This window comes from Tetrao urogallus (assembly GCF_951394365.1).
Source record: "Tetrao urogallus genome assembly, chromosome: 18".
Lineage (NCBI taxonomy): Eukaryota > Metazoa > Chordata > Aves > Galliformes > Phasianidae > Tetrao > Tetrao urogallus.
Window position 1 is genome coordinate 5,880,670 of NC_136831.1, and position 21,494 is coordinate 5,902,163.

Below are 21,494 nucleotides of genomic sequence, written 5' to 3' on the forward strand. Positions count from 1 at the left end.
AAACTGCTCCTGCCTCCCTCACTTTGTGCTTGGATGGAGAGGGTCAGGGCTGATGATGAATAATACGAATGTTCCAATAACTTCAGTTCTCCTTGAAAAGAAATTCTTTCTCAAAATGGCATCCCTGCAATGGGCCATCATTTCAGGTTTACTAGAATTCTCCCTTCTCCTTTATTGGTCACTCCATAGAGTGTTGCCAGATTATTTATACAGATGCTGATGTGAGGTTGGTTCAGCTGCTGTTAGTTTTCTTGTTTCTGAGCTGCAAAAAACAGGTAGTGTTAAGCTGAACGGGCAGGAGTGATCTGAGATGAATTTCACTGGTAGGAAAGTATTGCCTTGTTTCTGAGCAATGCTGTGCTTTCTCTTTATTTCAAATAAACTCGTTGAAGTGCGTTGCTCTCAATAATGGAACTGGAGTTCTGGTTGGAGATGTGATTCTTTTGAGAAACTCTTAGTGTTTTGTTTTGTTTTTTAACCTACACCTAAACATGTGGCACTGTTTCCATGCATTCAGTCTCAGGCTTTTATTTTAGGGTGTTATGTGTACGTAGATCCATGTATTTTCTCTTTGGTCTCTGTTTTCAAAGACTGTTTCCTGACGTGTTTCCACTTGTGCGTGACCTGGCTTTGGAATCCAACCTTATCATAGCAGTAAATCTCTCCCTTATGTAAATGCTGCTGCTCTGCTCATTCTGCCAAAGTGTGTGATGGTTTCCCAATGTGTGCAGCAGCCACTTCTGGCAGCACAGATAAATGCCATAGGATACCATGCAAGTCCTGGAGCAGAGCTTAAAACAGTCAATCCAGGTGCTGCTCTGCAAGTGCATTTATTCCCATTTTCCTTTTATAAAGGGATTAAAGCTGGCAGCCCAGGTGTGTGTGTGTGTGTGTTTTATGTTAATGAAAGGAGACATGCACTGAGTTTTCTGAAGCCATTGCAGCTTTGCATTCATCTTATCCATAAGGTAAGCTGAGAATTTGGGTCCAGCCCTGACTGGTCTGGCAACTGACTACAGATGTTACTGTTCATCTTTTTAATAATAATAATAAATGTTATTATACCCAGTGCATTAAACAGCAGGGTTGAAAAGTTTATTTTTGGAGTGTTTGGAATTTTGTGTTAAAACTTAATTTCGAGGTGTCCTGATCTCAAGCTGCCAAATTTCTGCTCAGCTTGGAGGTGTTTTATAGGCTGCTGTACGTTGCCTTCTGGTCTGGTTGGAGATGTAGCTTGGATGAGCTATGAAGGAAGTGCTGTTTGAGGGAGCATTCTAACAACAGAAATCCTGCTCTGCATGTGTGCAGCTGTACAATTGTGGCAGTGCTTTTTTTTATGACTCAGGTACTGAAAGTGGAAGCAATGGTTCCTGTGAAGACTTTGGTTAATCGGCTTGTGAGGTAAATGGCTGTGCGTCTCTGCAGGAATTCTGAGAAGGTAATACTAATGTTTTTTGCTGAAGGAAAGCCCTTCAGTGCTGTCACCCTGCCTAGATGTTACTGTTTCAGGTTCTTTCTTCCTGAAGGGGGCCAGTAATACCATTTCTGAGGCAAAGATCTTATGCCCTGCTCTTGGAAAAGATGATTTTGCAATTCAGTCCAGTGCATCACGATAGGCTACTGCTGCTTCATCCTGTACAGCTCCTCCTGGAGGAATCCTCCATTATAAATAGAAACCTTCTGCCTCTTCCATGTGCTGTCTTGAGTGAGTATCCCTTTGCCAGCCGCCCTAAGCCCACTGGGTGGCAGCAGCAGTTTCTGACTGGCTGTGGCCCAAAGCAGTCCATAACCAGGGCGGAGATGATGGGTTTCTTCTCTTCAGACAAAAATGCTTACAGCCTTTTGGACAGACAGAGCATTTAGCTGTGATTGCTTAAGTCATTGGCACTGTTGAAGCTCAGTGTATGCTTTGGTGTGGAATTGTTGGCTTGGAAATCTTCAGCCTGTGAGAGAAGCTGCAGTAGCTCTGGGGCCTCGTAGGTGTGTCTCAGCACGGCTGAGTGTAGCATCCTCATCTGTGAGCTGCTGTCATCTGGGAGTCTTGAGTGGATGAGAGAGAAAAGCACACAGGATAAACTTTAAGGCAAGCAAACTTTAATAACAGCGACAACACCTCTGGTAAAGACTTGTCAGAAAAACGTAGGAAGTGCTGCTCAGGCATTTATTTATTCATTTGTTCATGTAAAAGACTATAAAGTCTCAGCCAGCTTAATTTGGCAGCTGGAGGTTCTTAGGCCATCTCGCACTGACTGAAGTGGATGGCAAAAGGGGAGCAGGGCTCTGCAGTGTTTTGGTTCCCCCTTGTGAGAGCTGTGGGTAATACAAGTAAGTTTTTCATTAGCTGTTAATTGAGTGTGTAGGAGGGTTAAAAAAATACTGGTCTGTGACTGTACTGTTTGTGACTATAAAAAGTAGAGGTGAAGTACTCTGCATTGCAAGTGGGATTTGGGCTTCAGCTGATCCTTGTTTGACTTTGGTAACTTGACCTGTTACCTGTTTAGGGGCTGGTGTGGATTGTTTTGTAGGATAACTTGATTGGCCTAAATGAATTACATAGGGAACAGAAATGGGCTAATTTGTTATATCAACCTCAAAGAGCAATGTGTGAGATTTAGAAACGTCGTACAATCGTAATGCAAGACAGTTTCTCGACAGCATCAAATAGTTCAGGCTTGGAATCTCAGTAGATGTTAAAAGGCACAAAGTCAAAGGCAGCTTCATCAGCAAGAGATGGCCTGACTCAAACAATTCAAGTGGCAAGACCTGAAAGCCTGCCTTGGTAGGTCAGGTTTGGCACTCTTGTTGCCCTTCGTCCCATCGAGGTTTTCTATTACTTGCTGCATGCACAGCTTTGAGCAGGTGCTCCATGGACCTGGGGGTTATGCAGCTGAATTCTTTGTCTCCATGAAGTTTGTGCCCTATAAATACATGCTGAGATTCAGGTGGTTTTCATTACTAATTTTTTTTTTGCTGTCTCATGAGCTGGTTGCCAAATGCAGACGGTTGGGTTTCTTTTTGTGAGGTAAGCTACTGCTGCTCTTTCTTGAGTGCCTCTGAAGATGCACATAAATACAGGGATGCAGTCTCCTGCAAGCCCAGAGATTGAGGGTCATTTTCTCTCCATCGTTCTGCATTGCAGGGCATTTCTCCCCCTACTCCCACGGAAACTGAATAGTTCATTTCTTCTCGAAGGTTTTTGAAACAGAAACAAAATAGGACATAACCTTGCTGAGTTTGCAGGCTGCAGTGTTTTTTGAGTAGAGATAAGTGGAGTAATCAGTGTATTGCCTAGCCTGAAAGCAAGCCTTAGCTATGCAGGTGCAGGTGTGCTCAGCACCAGTGGTAAATGGCCCTACTTTGCTCATGTTGTAATAGTGCCTCCTGATTCACAAGTGCTGCTTGTTAAGAAATTGATACTCTAGTCATCATTACCTCTTTAATAAATAGGATGCAATCGTAATCATCTGTAATGCTGTACTGTTGAAAGCTCAGGTTGTACCTTTTGTCACCAGGACGGTGCTGTGCCATTGGCTGCACACAGGGAGCTGAGCATTGCAGGCCCTGCCTGAGCAGTGCTTCAGTCCTGCATTAGAAGCACTGTGGTCCTCTGATGTGCACTGGGATGGCAGCCAAGAAGATAAGTGTGTCTGCATTGCATATTAAGAAGGGCTTTGCAAGAGGGGATGGGGACAAATGCAGCTTAAACACTAATTCAGTACAGATGTGTTCATTTCAGACTCTGAGCTATAAGGTGCTTTTTAAGTGGGAGCTCAGAGGCAGCTCGGTCCTTTCTTCACGCTGGTGATGAGTTTGTGTGCTCCTAAGATGTGATCTAAAACCAGACTGTCAGGTTAGCAATGGGATCCCAATTGCTCATATGAGCCCCAGTCCACGCCTGCCTTACAATGGTGAAAGCTTCTCGTGCAAAAATCTTTTCTGAGTTAATAAATGTTCTCCAACACAGTGTGCAGGGAATGGTGGAGCTCTCTGTATCTGTGTAAAGCAGAAGAGGCATAAAGTGAGCAGCTGGAAGGTCTGCAGTTATGAACATTCAGGTCTTCGTTATAGAGAGAGTTTTCTTAACTGTTCAGAGCCCTTTATAAATGTTATGTCTGTGCGAGGGAAGGAGTGGAGCATTTCTGCAGGAGGCAGGGATGTGGTTTTCAGTTCCCATCTTTAAATAAGGCACAGAGGTATTTCTGAACTCGATTCTCATGCTGGACTGTTTGTAAATGCCATTCCCTCCCTGTCCCAGGTTTCTGTGGCAGTTCCTGCTCATGAGTTGAGGGAGAAAAACACCTCCAGGTTAGTGGGAACTTGAATATGAGGGGTCAGAAATTAGGAAAGCTGATCCGGTTTGGAAGATGCTATTCCAGAACATCTTGGAACATACATTTCTTTCCCAATAATGACCTGATGAAAGGGGAAGACTCATCAGGAGTTTGAGCTACTTTATTATCCACATCTGTGGAATGCCACAGCTGTGAGGCAGCATTTAATCCCAGCTTCCAAGCAGATACAAGATTTTAACCCCTGTGATCCCTCTAAAGGCCTAACAGTGAGAGTGAATAGCAGCAGCTCAACAGAAGATTGCCACACGTAGACTGATGTTCAAAGTTACACATAATGGAAGATGCCCAAAGAAATGGCGTGGAAAATCTGAACACCAAATAGGAAATTTGTTATGAGGACCTCTGCTTAGCAAGCTGGTAAGCTTTCTTTGAATTACAGCCTTGATAAATAGGTGTGCAGTTGCTGGCTCATACCAGCAGCCAGGCAGGGTTTTGGTTTTCTTTCAGCTTATTGTTCAAGTCCACGTATGAACTCATAACTGTAAGTTTGCAATGGGTGTTAAGAAATACCAACTGATGATGAGTTCTGTCTTGCCAGAGCAGGAGGTAAAGGGTGGAGGGGGGGGTAATGCATGTGTGCACAGACACAGCTGGACTTCAACAGTTTTTGTTTTGCTTTTAAAGTTAAAAATGGGTTCTAAGTCCCCAGGGCATGCAGTCAGTTCTTGGTTCCTAAAGGTGCTGTAATAAAAGAAATCTTCAGCACCTCTTCAGGGGTGCAGGGTGAAGTTGGGTCTTCCCTGTTATCAGATGTGTAGTGGTTTGTAGCCCTTGAATTTGGTGTGCTGAGTTTCTCATTCATTTTCTTGCTGCCTCACCCTCACTAAAAGGGAATGTCTAACATTCTGACAGACAGAGAAACAATCTCCATAATTAGGATTCTAAAACAAATTAAATGTCAGCCTAATAGAGTGTCAAGGAAAGAAAGTGTGTCTCCTTCCTCGCCTCCTTTGCTGTGCTCAAAACAGCAGTTGATGCTGCATGACCTGTTTTACATCAGCTGTTCAGCTTTTACCACATCATATGCACCCCCCCTTTGTTACCCTGCACTCTTACAGCAGCTGCTTACAGCTTCCCAGTCACATTTTGGAAGCAGCTCGAGGTTCATTACTGCATTGAAAACATGGCCTCCTGAAACTCAGGGATGTGTCATTTTCTATTAGTGAAGCAGTCATTAATATTGCTGTTTTTAACACTCCAGAAGGCCATTCTACTGTATGAAATTTATTCCCCAATATTAAAAACAGGACCCAAAGGATTAATAAACACCATGACGCCAACTGGGATGGCAGCAGACAGAGGCTGCCTGACCCACTCACCTCAATGCAGCATATTTGCAGTCTTTGAAACACAGCATGAGAAAATCAGTTGCATTCTTTTTATTTCAAATGCAGGAGAATTCCCTGAGTAAGCAGTTTTTTCCTTAAATAACACTTGGCCAGGACTTAAAATCAACCTGTGGAACAGGTTCCCACAGCCAATGCTGCTCTGGAGATGGCAGGTTCTTTGGCCCAGGGAAGCAAAGGCCTGGCAGAAGCTCCTGATTCACTTCCAAAGCTTCATGCTGCGCTGCCATCGGCCTCCTTCAGTACAGCAACCTCCTCCCCGTCCACGTCTCCTTTCTGACTGAGCTCTGGGCTTGTTCTTTGACTGCTCTGCCACAGAAGGGATTTTTCATATTTGGTCTTAAACAGTAATCCATGACCTAAAGAAGCAAGAATGATGGGGAAAAAAATTTAAAAACAAAGAAACTGAAAGGAAGGGAACACACTGGAAAATGGAGCAGATCGTTCCTTGGAGCTAGAACAAATGGGTCTGGAAAGAACCCATCCCAAAGCCTTGGAATAAAAAGAAAGAATCTTGAATGTGCACTAGGTGCAGATCTTAACAGCTGCAACCCACGATGTGAGATAAGGCATCTGCTCAGTGACCTCTAAGGACAGAACACAAGCAGCCCTGCTTACCTGGACAGTCTGCTGTCTCTTTGAACGCTCTTTTCTTGCAGCAGCCTCGGCACATGTTAAACACACATTTATTGCCCTGGTGGGGGTGTAAAGAAGTTTATAGCATTAACAAAAATAAACATGCACACATATGTGAGTATAATTAGCAGCAACAGTCCAGCTCTGCACATTCAGACCCTTGGAAAAAGCCTCACTCTGATGAAGCTGACAGAGCTGATGTCATGCAGAGTGGGGAGGACAGCTATCAGCTGTGCACAGAGAAAAAAAAACCACAAACCCACAACCAACCCACAACCAACCCACAACTTCAGTCCAATTCGGCACCAGCACCAGTCTGTGGGCAGCCTGGGTCAGACACCACACACAGCAAATGCTGTGAACACTCTGAAATGATGTTTGTTACAGCTAAGCTTGCTGCTATTTCTCTATGGAAGTACCACATGAAACAAGGTGCTTGGCAGATGCTTGTAATTGGTAACTACGCCTCCAATCAATCAATCAATCTGACCACATCCAGTTCTTCCCTTTTTGCAGCTTCAAATATACCTAAGGATCCATTTTAATATAAAGCCAGACCTTTCTCCAGCAGAGAGCAGCAGTTCAATCTGCCTGTTCTACAGCTTGGCTGGGTGGCTCTGATGCTCACACCTCCATGAGCTTTCAGTGATTTCCCCCGCCCTGATGAAAAACACCCTCATGTCTGGGTTTTGCTTTGCTTTGTTCTTCCTGCTCCTTGCTAGCCCCTATACAACACAGCTTTGGAACACAGAATCTAGAAGAAAAACCATAGGCCCATTCTAAACACTTCAAGAGCTGCCTGCAACATTACAATGATGCAAATCCAACACAAATGTGAGAACAAGTCCCATTTTGAACAATCCTGCTTGAGGTCCCACACTGTTAATTGGTCCAGCAATGAAACAGTGACCAGAACCAGACCACCCAAAAGCTCAGTGTTTTCCCATTAATGAACCCAGCAAGAAATCTTTCTGTTGCAGCAGCTCAGAACTGAGTCCCAGCTGAATGCTGTTCATAACAACAGTGCTCCAGAACAGAACACCCCCTATCACCACCCCCAGAGCTCAGCATGCACGTATTGCTGGATGCTGACTGGCCCTATATCATGAAAATGCTTTACTGGACACTGACTTACCTTGGGGTTTCCACATTGATCACACTTTGCATATTTAGCTGGAAAAGACAGAGAACTGACTTCAGCAATGGTGTTTCATATGGAAAGAGTCCATTTGAAAATTCAGTGCCCAACAAAGCACAGTGCTGCTTTAGTCAGAGGAGGGGCTCTTTTCTTAATTAAAATACAGTACCACAATGAACAGTGCAGAGCAGGTAAACATACATTGAGTTTTTCAGTGTGTTTAAGTTAGATGCACATATGAAAAGAAATATTTTCAATTCCAGTGCAAAAGAGGTGGAAATCTGCTTGGAACACATCTGAAATTTCAATTTCAAATACCAGTAACTGATACTGCTTTGTTTGTAAAGCATCCTGAGCTTTCAATAGCTGCTTACTGTGGACTACTGACCTTCTTTGGTGATGAGGTTCCTTTCCAAATGAACACAAATTGAATCGTGCTGCCTACTACCAAACTGCCCAACAATCCATCCTATGTTAAAGAAATTTCTACATCTACATAAAAGACCAAGAAAGAAGTGGCAGCTTATGCAGCAGCAATGCCAACAGATGGAACTTACGTTTCAAAGATGGGTCAAAGCTTTTATTTGGATTTCTTAACTTCTTTTTTTGCTTATTCTTTGACAGAAGCTCAGAATTTCCATCTTCTTCCTCTTCCAGACAACGTTTTCCCCGCACACCTTTTTCAATCCCCTTGGTTCCATTCTCCTTGCATCTCTCCTTCGGCCTGAAATGGTGAATATCAGCCTAAGTTGGCTGAAGGGAAGAAAAAGGTGTTCCCTGGGCACTGTCAGCCTATAGAAAACTGCAAAGATTTCTATCATAGCTAAATTACATGGAGATGATATTGCTTTTAGATGTGAAGGTACACCAGGTTCAGAAAGTGGAATTCTTGCTTTTTACTTTCTGAAGGGAGAATCTGAAGGAGACAATACGTACAGAAAGCAACATCCCCATGAACAAAACAATAAGCAGGAAAACAGGAACAAAAAAACCCACAAGAAAAATAACCTGGAGTTTTCATTTGTTTTCAAATGCACGTAGGCTCCAAAACCAGGACTGAGTTACTCTGCAGAGACAGTAAGGGCAGGAAAAGCAGCTGGCTGCATTTAATGTAGGTAACTCACCCTGGCCTGATGTATGGCTGGCAGATCCAGTGGAAAAAAGGCAACCCCTCTTTTGGCTTCTCTCCTTCCTTCTGATTTGCTATTTCCTCCTGCAGCACAGGGTTACAGTCAGCTTTCCTGCAGTTCTCAGGAAATATTTCTACATAGTACTTAAAGCTCCAGGAAACCACTGAGTGTGATTTGAACTAATGGACAGTTAACTACAGTCAAGCAAAACAAAAACCAAACAACAAAACACCTCTAAGAACACAGAAACGAAGCAGATTTCTAACTCCTAAATCAGCTTTTACTGATGCGAAGCCGTTTGGGCTTTTCTCACAGTTGGTAAGCTGCAAAATTCCAGGGAGGTGCCTAACAGATACAAACCACACTAACACGTGGTGCATCCCCACCATGTGCACACAGGGCTGGTTGGGGGAGCAGGGCCCACCGCGGTACCTGGCAGCGCAGTTTCAGTTCCCTGTTGACATCCACGATTCCCTCTAGAGTCTTCACTTTTGCTAATTCTTCACGCAGCTGCTGGTAAACTTGAAGCCTGAGGCAAAACCCAAACACCAAGTCATGTTTATTCATTATTCATTATAAGGAGATCATCTAAAATATCTTTATAACAGCCTTCCTTGGAGTTTTCTCACTGTGCTTGCCTGAGGTAGGAGTTCATCTTCTTTCTTTTAACTCTAGGCATCTGTTCCTCTTTCAGGTAAATGCTTGTGAATTTGGGCATGTAAACGTGGTACTCTGAGATAAGTGAACGTGAGCAGGCCACACATCAGCTACTGCTCAGGAACTGCTCATGAATGTGCTCTTACTCCATGATAAATGCAAGACAGATTGCTGCAAAGTGAACGAGGAGGCAGGCAGCTCGTGTTTGCCACGAAGTGCATGAATGCACAGAGACCATTGCCACATCCCAGCCAGTGTGCTCTGATCTCACACCCTGATTTACCTCCTAGTAACTCCTTCATTCCCCAAACCCTGTTTTCCTGCACTGAAGGCTGAAGGTTTCAGCCCACATTCTCTCCAGGAAGGTTCAGGAAAGAAAACCTTACAACTCCCATCAAACAAATTCTCGTATAGGAAAGTCAGACATTGCTAAGAAAATGAGCCCAGAAAACACCCAGAGTGTCCTGGAAATACTCACGTGTGATGCCAGAGCTTGAAGAGATGAGCCCTGACATAAGACAACGGACAGGGGTACTTCTGCACTATCTCCAGATACTCCTCAGCCATCTCCCACACCAGTGGGTTTCGTCCCTCAAATAAAGCTGGGTTGTGAAGATTCCCTTCTAGGAAATGAAAAGAAACACACTTTCATTTCAGGATTGAAACAGACAACAAAATCTAGGCTCTGCAGTTTGACCAGCTTGTACCAGCCAGTCACAGATATTCACAAAGAAGAATGGAGTCTCCATAAATGCTGGCCTGACCTCACAATACTTTATACATACTTCTTGATTGGGTTCAGTAGCTCATATCTAATTAAAATCTTCACACAAAAAGTAAAAAAAAAAAAGAAAAAAAAAAAAGAAAAAGAAATCTATGCCAATGGTTAGATATTTAGCCAATGAGTGTCTCATGTTAAGTTTACAGTCTTCTTTGTTTGGCTCAACTATGCAGGCACTGCTTCTTACTAAGCCACGCTCAACTAGTGTGACAAACCTTTGTTACCCAGTGCTTTCTTAAAAAGATTCTGCAATGTTCCACTGCTTTAGATGTGTGAGTGCTGGAAGCTTTTTCTGATGTCTATCCTGACTCTTGCAGCCAGTACAGCCAATTCTTTCTTGTCCAACTCAACACGAATCATCTGCAGGAATGTGTCATCAGTGGGACATTACTGCACCAACACCCATTCAGAAGCTATTTCACTAATTAATAGATGCCACGAGAATATTCCAGGGTCACGGGAGAGTTTTTGTCAAGTAATTAGATGTGAGCCATCCACTGAACAGTACTGCAAGTCCTGATCCTGGGGAGAAACAGCCCAATGGGGAGAGAAAGGCCACACAGCTTCCCATCAAAGCTGTTCAGCACACATCAGCCCAATGCAGGCTTTATATAAATGCATGTGGAGAGTAAGAAACAGTTTGTGGCCTCATCTATTAACAGTAAAAGCTCTTTACCTGCACTCATGACCCCGTGCACTCCTGTCTTACGGATACATTCTTCCACATCACTGAGACACTGGATGTTTCCATTTGCAAACACAGGAATGCTCACAGCTTTTCTGCATCAGTGAATAAACCAGACATACAACATTGAGCATTAGGAAAGGCTGGAGTTAATCCAGAACTTCTACTCCTGTCACACACACACAGACACTTCAGTGCCACCCCGTGCAGAGATTAAAGTTTACCAGCTGCTAAAATGGGTACTGCTCACTAACCTGACAGCTTGAATGTGCTCCCAGGATGCCACGCCAGCAAGGGGCCCCTTCTGCTCTTTCGTACGGCCATGGACTGTCAGCAGCTGGAACACAAAGTCCTGTTTACTTCTGAAGCGTATGAACCACTGCAACAAATCCACTGACAAAAGACTGTCCTGAATCCAACACTTTTCATGGACACTACTGAGATCCCAGGGCTTTTTAAAAAGCACAAGGATGCTGGTGTAGCAGAAAGGTATCACTGGGTGCTCTGACACAGTCCTGGGTGTTGTTTGACTTCATGATCTTGTCATGACACAGAGCAGATCTAGGGAAAACCTACAGATTTCCCACTGCATTGGCTCCTATTGATAATAGATTGATCTGCCCTGCTCCTCAGCAGAAGGTCCAAGTACTGGGAGCACTGGCTCTGACCACAGACTGTCTCCTCTAATTTAACTTGGATCCTGGACAATCAGCCTACTTTTTAATTGGCGGTGGCCATACCTATTTTGTTTGCTTTTTGGTAGCCCTGTGGATCTCATGCATTCTCACTGCCTCCTGCAGCTCTGTGTCAGATGGAGACGCTCACCCACGAGGAAAGATGCCACACTGTGCAGTGATTCCAACAGAGACCCTGAAATCACGTTTCCTATCACAGCAGCAACCCAATACGCCACCTACAAATTTTTCCTGCCCGTAAAACAACGCAGCCCATCCATCTCCACAGCACACCGAGATCGTGAGATGCTGCACACAGAGATGTGCCCCATGCCCAAGGGCAGGGAGCAGCAGCTTCCTCACCTGGCAGCCGGCCTTCTCCAGCATCTGTGCGTATTTCACTGTCTTGTCAATCTCGGGGAAAACACGGATTTTGCACGTGATGGGAACAGAGAGCTTCTCGTTGGCCAGCAGAACTAGGAGAGATGGAGAAGGCAGTAAGCGGGCTGCACGACGCTGCGGGAAGATCAGACACTGTGTGTGATATGGAAAAAGCCCCCCCCCCAAAATCACATCACGCAGTTCTCACAGATTAAACCATCAGCAATGTCCTCTGCAATCCTTACCACAGAGGTTCACCAACAACAGGTAGTAGAAAATACACAAAACGTGTGTGTTAATAAGGAGGCACAGCGTGCTCAGAATGTAACAACTCCATCTCCCGCCACGTTTAACGTTCACTTTCAAGGGCTTGTCCCATCACATCTTAACCACTGGCACACGTTTACTACTGTCACAGCACACTGCATTCCTGCTGCTCTGCCAACAACAGTACTTGTTCACATTTCCTCTGCTTTGCTTCCAAATTATTACCCAAACAATCATGACAAGCAGAGTGTTGCTCACAGCAAGCAGAGCCTTAGTGACCAGACTGGGGCCACGTGGCTGCACAGCAGCTCTGTAGGAAAGGACCCACGAATTCTGGTGGGCTCCACGTGCTCTTGCTGCTCTGAAGGCTAACAGTACTTATTTTTGGTTGCTTTAGGCAAAGCATTGCCAGCATGCCCAGGGAGGTTATCCTGCTTCTCTGCTCAGCATTGCTGAGGCCACATCTGGAGCACTGCACTCAGTTCTGCCCCTCCAGGTTAACAGATACAGATATACTGGAAGGAGTGCAGCACAGGGCCACTAAGTGCCACTAAATCCAGGGACTGCAGTGCCTCTTCTGCGAGGAGAAGCTGAGCCCTGTGGCTGTGCAGCCTGGGTAAGGGAGGCTCAGCAGGATCTCATCAATCCCTAAACATATGAAGGAAGGAGGATGAAATGAAGAGAGTTGGGCTCCTTCCAGTGCTAGGACACACCTGGAATCCTGTTCTATTCCAGAGGTTTGATGCACAGTGCAGAAAGGCACCTGTTTTCTCTTAATCCATATCCTAGAAGTTCTAATCAAGAAGCCAGTGAGGTGTATAGAGGTCCAAGCAGAAAACAGCACTGTGTGGAGAAGCAAGAAGAGGCAGAAGCTTTGCCCATCTTGTATAGAATAGCTTCACTAGGCAACTCTGCCAAACCAAATGGGCTGTGTGCTGTTCTCACCTCAAGGCTCTGCTGGCTTACAGCTCCCACTCCTAAGAGAAGTGCCCCATTGACCACATGACAAGCTGGGCAGAAGCACTGTCTGTCTAAGTACTCTGCAGTGTCTTTTGCTGAACACCACAGAAGTAACATTCTGTAACTCTGCAGTTCAGACACTGGATTTGAAACAAGGAGAAGAACATTCTTGGCTCTACACAAAGAACAAAACCTAGTTCCCAATGTGTTCCCTAAAAGAAACAAATATATATAATACTGATCACAACTGCTACGAATACCACTGAGGGCATATTACACACAGTTGGAGAAGAGAGGCAACGCTTGGTAAGGAGTGGGCAGAAAGAGAAGATTCACAAAGAAAAGGGCAAGGGAGGCTCCAGACAGAAATGCTCTCCCTGGTAATGTGCTGGATGTTCTGCTTTTAGCAGCTGAGGAGCCACCAAGCCATCATCAGACTGGAACTTCAGTGACTCGCTTCAGGTGAGAGGTTTCTGAGGTCCTTCAGCAGATGTAAGATGAGCTGTGAGTGGGGTATCATGAAGTACCACACCGTGCAGCTGGAATAAAGGGATGGTAACAAAAGCACCAAACCTCACAGCCCTGCCCAGACAGCACTGCACCCCTTCCTCCCTCTGCCTCCTCTTACTGCTGAGTTCAACCCATTCCCTCTCAAAGCAAGTCCCTCCAAACACTTACTCATTCTCTGCAGAAGATCCCATTCCTCTTGTAGAAATGCTCCATAGTGACCTATGACAAAAAGCACCAGATTGACTGTGCAGAAGAGAAAGGAGCTGCACACAACTACATTTGTACACAAGGATCCAGACGCTCACTGACAGAAGCAGAACAAATCTATCCTCAGCATCCCAAGTTTTCAAACACAGGTCCTGGTGTTTGAAACGCAGCTACGTTTGCAACACCATTAAGGGTTCAGCAGGTTTCATGCTCTATATGCCACTGTTAATTCATTGTGTGCAAGCATTAAGGAAACGGGGCATGCTGAGTGCCTGCACACGGGTACTTTTAAGTGTAGTTTTGTGAATGTAAGCTCCCTGATCAACTGAAATTGGGAAAGACAAATAAATAAATCAAGCTCTTGCAAAAAAAAAGACTTTTTTGGACATTCTAGACACAAGAGCTATCACTCAAGAGAGGAATAGGAATTATTAGCATCCCTAATTTTGCTTGAGGTACTACAAAGCTGTATCTGTTACAGTGGGTGTAATTAAGTCTGATTTCAACATTACTGATGCCACCCCCAAGTCTTAATTCTGTCATCTTAACGCCCCACTGCCAAAGCACACATTCAATACACGCCACATCTTTATTTATCCAGGGTTCAAATTTGCACATACCTCTCTTTGCAATCATCTGGGGGCAACCCAAATTCAGGTCTATGGCATCACAATAATCCTGAGCCAACAGCGCCGCTTGGACAAACACCTCAGGATCATTGGCACAGAACTGGGAAGGAGACAAAGACGAGCAGAATCAGACAAGCAGAATAAGCAGGCAGCAGGCTTTTTTTCCCCACATACTGTCAACAGATCACGACAAGCTGTCAAAGCAACCCACTGCTACACAAAACAGGCACAGTTCCAAACAACCACGGCCATTTCTCAATTAAAATGATTCAAAATGAACAGATCTGTGACACTGATCAGCTAAAGACCCCCAAACCTCCTAACAAAAAAAATGAAAAAAGATGAGTACTGAAGAGGCAAAGAAATATTTGTGGAGTTTTTCACATATGGTAAAAGGGGGCAGCCCCTCAGATCCGCTGTGGAGCAAACAGTGTTATCACAGGAGCACATCCAGGCAGCGCTGAGAAAATTCCAGCTTTATTGATGCTACACAACAATTTATTCAGAACAGGCTGGACGTGGCTCTGGGCAGCCTGGTCTGCACAGAGCAGGGGGGTTGAAATCCTTTTCAACCTAAGCCACTCTATGATTCTATGAATTAGGTTAACCCGAAGCTGTTTCATGGCAGAGCTGTGGCACAGGGGGCTGTGCCTGCTGCCCTGAGAGCTGCTCCATGCCCCCTGCGGTACAGCCTTTCCCTCACCTCCACCCGGTGCAGCTCACTGCCAACATCAGTCAGACTTTCACAGCCTGGGAGATGATCCCCTTCTGCAGCAAAGAGTCCTCCTCATCCATTCTGCTGCTCTGTATGTGAGAACTGCCTGGCTTGAGCTGCCCATCCTTCCCTGTGCTGTGCTGCAGCCCCACAGACCCCTCTTTCTTTGGGACCTTAATGTAGCATAGTACTCAAGAAGCAGAACTAAGGCCCCAGCTGGAGTACTGCGTCCAGGTCTGGGGCCCCCAGTACAAGAAAGACAGGGAAATGTTGGAGAGGGTCCTGAGAAGGGCTAAAAAGATGATCAGGAGGCTGGAGCACCTCCTCTACAAAGACAGGCTGAGGGAGCTGGGCTTGTTCAGCCTGGAGAACAGAAGGCTGCGGGGTGACCTCATTGCAGCCTGCAGTACCTAAGGGGAGCCTACAAACAGGAGGGGAGTCAACTCTTTGGAAGGGTAGATAACTGCAGGACAAGGGGAAATGGTTTGAAGTTGAAGGAGGGAAGATTGAGGTTGGATTTCAGGGAGAAGTTCTTTCTTATGAGAGTGGTGAGGTGCTGGAACAGCTGCCCAGAGAGGCTGTGGATGCCCCGTCCATCCCTGGAGGTGTTCAAGGCCAGGTTGGATGGGGCCCTGGGCAGCCTGGAATTGAACATGGAGGCTGGCAGCTCTGTCTGTGGTGGGGGGTTGGAGTTTGATGATCCTTGAGGTCCCTTCCAACCCAAGCCATTCTATGATTCTGCGATTCTATGAAATACAGAAAGCTTTGAAGCACGTCCTCTCTTCCTTGCGTTTGCTTTTCTGTCCTTTTTACTATAGCCAAGCCCTGAGCTCGTGGTTTCAGACAGAACCCAGCGCTCCTCCCCACGGAACAGGGCGGGGCAGAAGCCGGGGCTGCAGGGCGAGGGGCCCGAATGCCACCAGCAGAACGGCTCAGGTCTTAGGAGTCAGGAGGTCAGGAGGGGACCTTAAAGGTCATCGAGCTCCAGCCCTAGCGAGGGCTGCGCGCCCACAGCTCGGGCTGCCCAGGGCCCATCCACGGCCTCGGGCACCTCCAGGGCTGGGGCACCGCAGCTCCACGCAGAGCCTCACCGCCCTCCGAGCAAAGAATCTCCCCTCACATCTCACCCGCATCTCCCCTCTCTCCGTCTGAAGCCGTTCCCGCGGCCGTCCCGCTGTCGGTCCCCACGAACGCTCGCTCCCCACCTGCACGATGAGCGGGCGGTCCTCGGCACAGGCCTCGCCGTACAGGTTCTCGCGGCGGTAGTTGGCGTCCCTCAGGAAGACCTGGGCGTGCAGCATCGGCGTGTAGCAGAGCTGGGCGCCGTGCCGGCGGCTCAGCAGCCTCCAGGCCAGCTCGCTTTGGTCCACCATAGGAGCCACCACGTAGTGGGCGCCGCGCAGCGTCTCCCTCCAGAACGCCTCTCCGCGCAGCTTCGGCATCTCCCTCCCGCCGCACCCCGCCGCGGGGCCCGCAGCCGCCGCCTGAAGCCCGCAGGCTCGGCCCGGGCAGGGCAGCGCGGCGGCCGGACGGTGCAACCGCCATCTCCCTCCGGCCGCTCCCGCGGTGCCGCCGCGCGCCGTCCCGTCCGGAAACCGCAGCGCCGCTGACGGGGACCGCGCGCGGACGGGGCCGGGGGCAGAGCGGGGAGCGCCGTCCCGCGGCTGCACGGAGCCCGTCGGCCCTTCAGCAGGCGGCCCACGGAGGAGCCTGCGAGGGCTTCTTCCACCTACTGTCTTCTCCCCCACCCCCCACCCCAGCTCATGGTTGGGATGGATCCTGCTCGGCATGAAGCACTTCCCGTTCTTTTCCACCATCTTCTATTGCTGTCAGAGGCCGAAGCGATCGATCAGCTCTGCTGTCTGACCTATGCAGCCTCTCTAACCTTCCCTTTCCCTTTCCTCTACTTAGAATCATGGGATGGTTGGAGCTGGAAGTGACCCTGAAGGCCATCTGGTGCCATCCCTGCCCTGAGCAGGGACACCCACAGCTCCATCAGTGCTCACAGCCCATCACCTGTCCTTGGCTGTCTGTAGGGATGGGGCACCACTGCCTCTCTGGGCAACCTGTGCCACTGCCTCACCACCCACAGTGTAAAATCTTCCTTATATCCATTCTAAACCTCCCCTCTTTTAGTTTGATACATTTCCCCCAGTCCCATCCCAACAGACCCATTAAAGAGTCTGTCCCCATCTTACAGCCCCTTTAGGGACTGAAGGCCGCTCTCAGCTCTCCCCAGAGCCCTCCCTTCTCCATGCTGCACAGCCCCAGCCCTCAGCCTGTCCCCATAGGGCTCTTCCGCCCCTGCAAGCCATTTTTGTGGCCCTCCTCTGCTGTACCCCAACAGGTCCGTGTCTCTCCCATACTGAGGACTCCACATCCGCACACAGTGCTCCCAGTGAGGTCTCATAGTGCAGAGCAGAGGAGCAGGGCTGTGCTCTGTCCTTACAGCCTCAGCTTGTGTTGACAGCAGGGGCTGCCTTGTACTTGGCTTTGTTTTACCTCATGAGGTTTCCCTGGGCCCACTGCTGAGCCTGCGCAGGTCCCTCTGAATGGCATCCCATCCCTTGGGCACGTTGACCACACGACACGGTCGGGTGTCATCCACAAACTGCTGAGGGGGCACTCGATGCCACTGTCAACATCACTGAGGACATTGAAGAATGCTTGTCCTGTTACTGGCCCCTCAGGGACACCAGTGCTCACCAAACTCCACCCAGACATCGAGCCATGGACTCTCTGTGTACGATTTCACAACCAGTTCCTCGTCCAATGACCACCATCAAATCCCTCTCTTCCCAGCTTGGAGAGAAGAACACTGTGGGTTATGTCAAAAGCCTTACTCCAGTGGCTCTTCCCTTGTCCCCTGACACAGTCACAGTATAATGGAAAGCCACAGGGCTGGTCAGGCAGGATCTGCTCTCAGGGAAGCCATGCTGGTTGTCTGATCTCACTGAACTAACTGCAGGAGAAACCATTTTTATTTTTTAAAGTTGCTTTCTCTGGCAAAAGAGCACTACTCCCTTCAGGAAGCTGACAGGACAAAGGCAAAGTAATAGCTCTGCTACTGATGACCATAAACACCAAACGTTTTTCTTTTTGCACGATGTTAGGCTACATTGCAGGTTTCAGGTTTACTGCCCAGCATTTCATAACAGCAACGTGTTTTTTTCTGAGCCCAAGCCAGGCTGCAGAACAGCATAGGGGCACAGTCTCAAGGAAGAGCAGCATGGTGCAGAGAAGATGAAGAGGAGGATGGAACCAGAGCAGCAGTTGACAGGAGACTCCCACTTCAGTTTCCACAATGAAAGGTAAATGTGAAGAACTTCTACCTTTGACCTCTCAACAAGTGACTCTTTGATTCTGCACGATGCTGCTATCTTTCTACCCATCGAGAAATAACGAGCAGTACCAGCGCTAATAAGGTTTTTATTTTTGGCACACTGTATTCAGCAGCCAGTTACATAATGGGTTACAGGGCAGCAGCTCAGTATTAGACAATTAGGGGGAAAACAAAACAAAACAACAACCTCCTGCCTTTCAAATAACAACCACAAGAACATTGAGAGCATAGAGGCTATAAGTAATTCTTGAGGAATTTCTATTACTAAACCAGTATCTTCAAGCTTTGCCTAGAAGAGACCATGCACATTTATGTTTATACAGAGAACTTGTACGACTCCTGATCGGACAGCTGCAACAGCATCAGTCCTTGATCCCTCCACACAGCCCATTCAGAACTGCACTGCCTTCCTTCAGAGCTGAGATGCTGGGTCAGAATCGTTAACACTTCATTTTAGTGCAGGACTATTGTATCTATTTTGTTAGAAGTTTTAAGCACTCTTTTTCCTTCTGGCTGTTCAGTACAACCAAGGCAGATAGGATTCTTTCCCTCTTTTCGGGCTCACTACAGCTGCCAGTGGTAAAACAAGAAGGTAAACAAAACAAAACCATGAAAAAAAGGAAAAAAAAAAGAAAGAAAAAAAAAAAAAAAGGAAAAGATACTGGTCCCTGGTTGTTTTATTGAATGTGGTGTTGTATGCTAGGATGTGCACGGATAGAGCACAGGAGATGGAATGAAGTTCCCTGTTACGCATGTATGTCCAGTCCCTATAGCTGCTGTTCAGCATCACATTCTTTGCAGCTGTAAGGCACCTCCCTGCACACACTGCCTGCCTCCTTACGCCTGACCACCATCCCTCACAGGTTAATAGCATGTGTTCCCATTGCCTGCTTAGCAACTCTCAACGACCTTGAGGTAGATGCTATTAGTCCCATTTTACAGATGGGGAAACTGAGGCGGTAACATGAACCACTCGTACAAAACCACAACGATGGAGCCAGAATCAGAATTTTAAGAGTTTTCACCTCAATCTTTTGGGTATGTGTGTGATTTGGTTGCATCTAAGGTACCGAAAAACACGGCCATGAGGAGCCACGCTCCAGGATTATCTCAATTCTTCTTTCTTAATGTTATTTCTACGGACTCCAATCTGGTATCTTAGCAGCAGTCTTGGCTTTATATCAAGAAATGAGAGATTCCGAATGAAACTTGAGGATTAAAAGGATAGTAGTAGAGAATGAGACAAAAAGCCAACCAGTGATCAATTCTGTTTAATTCTAGGAAAACCAAAGAGGAAAAGACACTCTTCAGATTAAAAAAAAAAAGTAAAAACAAAACAAAACAAAACTTATTCTAGAAATGCTTTAAGCTGACATTATGTTGTTTGTATTTCAGATTTCACAAAAGAAATACTTTATAAAACTAAAACCAGTTAACCCAGCCACTATCCACAGAGGGTTGTATAAGCAAGAGACGCTAGGTCAGAACCTGCACGAGGAACCAGTTGTTCCTCTCACTGGAATGCTCCTGAACTAACAGGATGCTTCACCAGGGGATGAATACAGAAAGAACCAGGGTTTACAGGAGTTCTGAGAGGCAGTGAAATGCCTCCTGGTTGGTACTTCATTGCTATTCAGGTCTCCTCTGTATCATAGGTGTAGCAAGGATTTACTGATTTTGGAAAAGACAGATCCAACATAGCAAAAGTCAGTCATTTTTAAATTGGATTTTATGCAAGTTTCCTTTAAAAAGGTACTGTATCTTAAAATCATGCCAAACTGTTTACTTAGCTAACTTATGTGGGATCTCCAGTCTCACTGCCAGAGGAAAATGCATACTCAAGGCTTAAGCCCTGTGCTAAATAAGACACACCGGGGCACTGGGTGGATGCTTCTATGTTTGCATGAACTTTGGTTATGGGAGAGCAAGGGTAGGAGGATTTGTACCGTTACCAATGGAGAACTCTATTCCCCTGACATCCCAGATGGTTGGATGGAGCAACTGGAGGTGGGAAGGAACAAAGGTGAAGCAATAGCTGTAATGCTTTACTGTTTCTGGTAATGCAAAGCACAGAAGCTTGCACAGATATAAACTAAGTACATCCCTAGGGACAGCTCTGCCTGCTTGTTCAGCCCAAGCTAAGGCTGTTCAATACAGTGGCATCTGTTGAACCATCCCACCCTGCCCTCCACACCTCCCTCCTCACAAGAGTGGGTGATGGCAAGAACCCTTCACTTCCACCCTTCTGAGCAAGGCAGGGTGGGGAGCGAAACAAAAACACACACAAAAATCACTGATCAAAATTAAAAACACCACAACAAAAAAATAAAACAAAACACAAACAAAAATAAACTGAAAAAAAAAGAAAAAAAAAGAAAAAAGAAATGGGCTGTTCCATAGATGCACTTTGGTTTAACAAATGGGCGACCTCCCCTTGTGGAATAAACCTATCCCTCCAAAATGGATGTTTCCTTTTCTGATACCCACGATAAATTAAAACCAAGCAAGAAGTCTCTGATTTGACACAATAAATACTTAGAATATATCAAATTAAAAAAATATAGTTACAAAAGCCTCAATGGAATTCTCTTTCTGACCTAACTACAGACAGATTCTTCACAGACAACAAGTATCTCCGAAATCAGCTGCAGTTCCCCTCTCTGCTCACTGGGCTTGGTCAACAAGTGCTATCACTTACCCTTTGGAATACTGTTAAGACAAAACAATATAGAGCACAAGTTGTCTACTCCTAAATTTGCTTTTCATACTGCCAAAGCTGTAGGAAGCAACCATCGCTGGGGAACCCTCACAGCAGCGCAGTGACAGAGTCACAGCACCGCAGCAACACAGACAGGGAAACTGGGGAAAAAACCAAAGCATAGAAAGAGGAGAAAGAACACGTGAAAGTCAGGAATGATGACTGAGAGAGAGGAAACAAAGAGACCAATCAAGTTCAGCTGGACTTCCCAGCTCTGGCAGCAGAGCAGATGAGATGTTGTTCAACAGGAAGAGTTCCTTGGGGTCTGTCATAACTAGGAATGTTGTTGGCATCTTCTTCACCATTGACAGTAAGTGAGCAGATG

At 46.4% G+C, this 21,494-nt stretch overlaps 1 protein-coding gene across 1 annotated transcript; it reads right to left on the bottom strand.

The window, feature by feature from the left end:
* Nucleotides 1–5,748: 5,748 nt before the first annotated feature.
* On the bottom strand, nt 5,749–16,510 carry DUS1L (dihydrouridine synthase 1 like; the record flags this gene model as incomplete). The annotated part of the gene is made up of 13 exons (XM_079544215.1): nt 5,749–6,057; nt 6,317–6,392; nt 7,470–7,507; nt 8,030–8,196; nt 8,597–8,685; nt 9,035–9,131; nt 9,738–9,882; nt 10,717–10,820; nt 10,980–11,062; nt 11,763–11,875; nt 13,686–13,736; nt 14,345–14,453; nt 16,274–16,510. 13 exons carry the CDS (start codon nt 16,508–16,510, stop codon nt 5,912–5,914), a joined length of 1,455 nt encoding a protein of 484 aa, XP_079400341.1. The 3' UTR covers nt 5,749–5,911.
* Between the last annotated feature and the right edge of the window lie 4,984 nt (nt 16,511–21,494).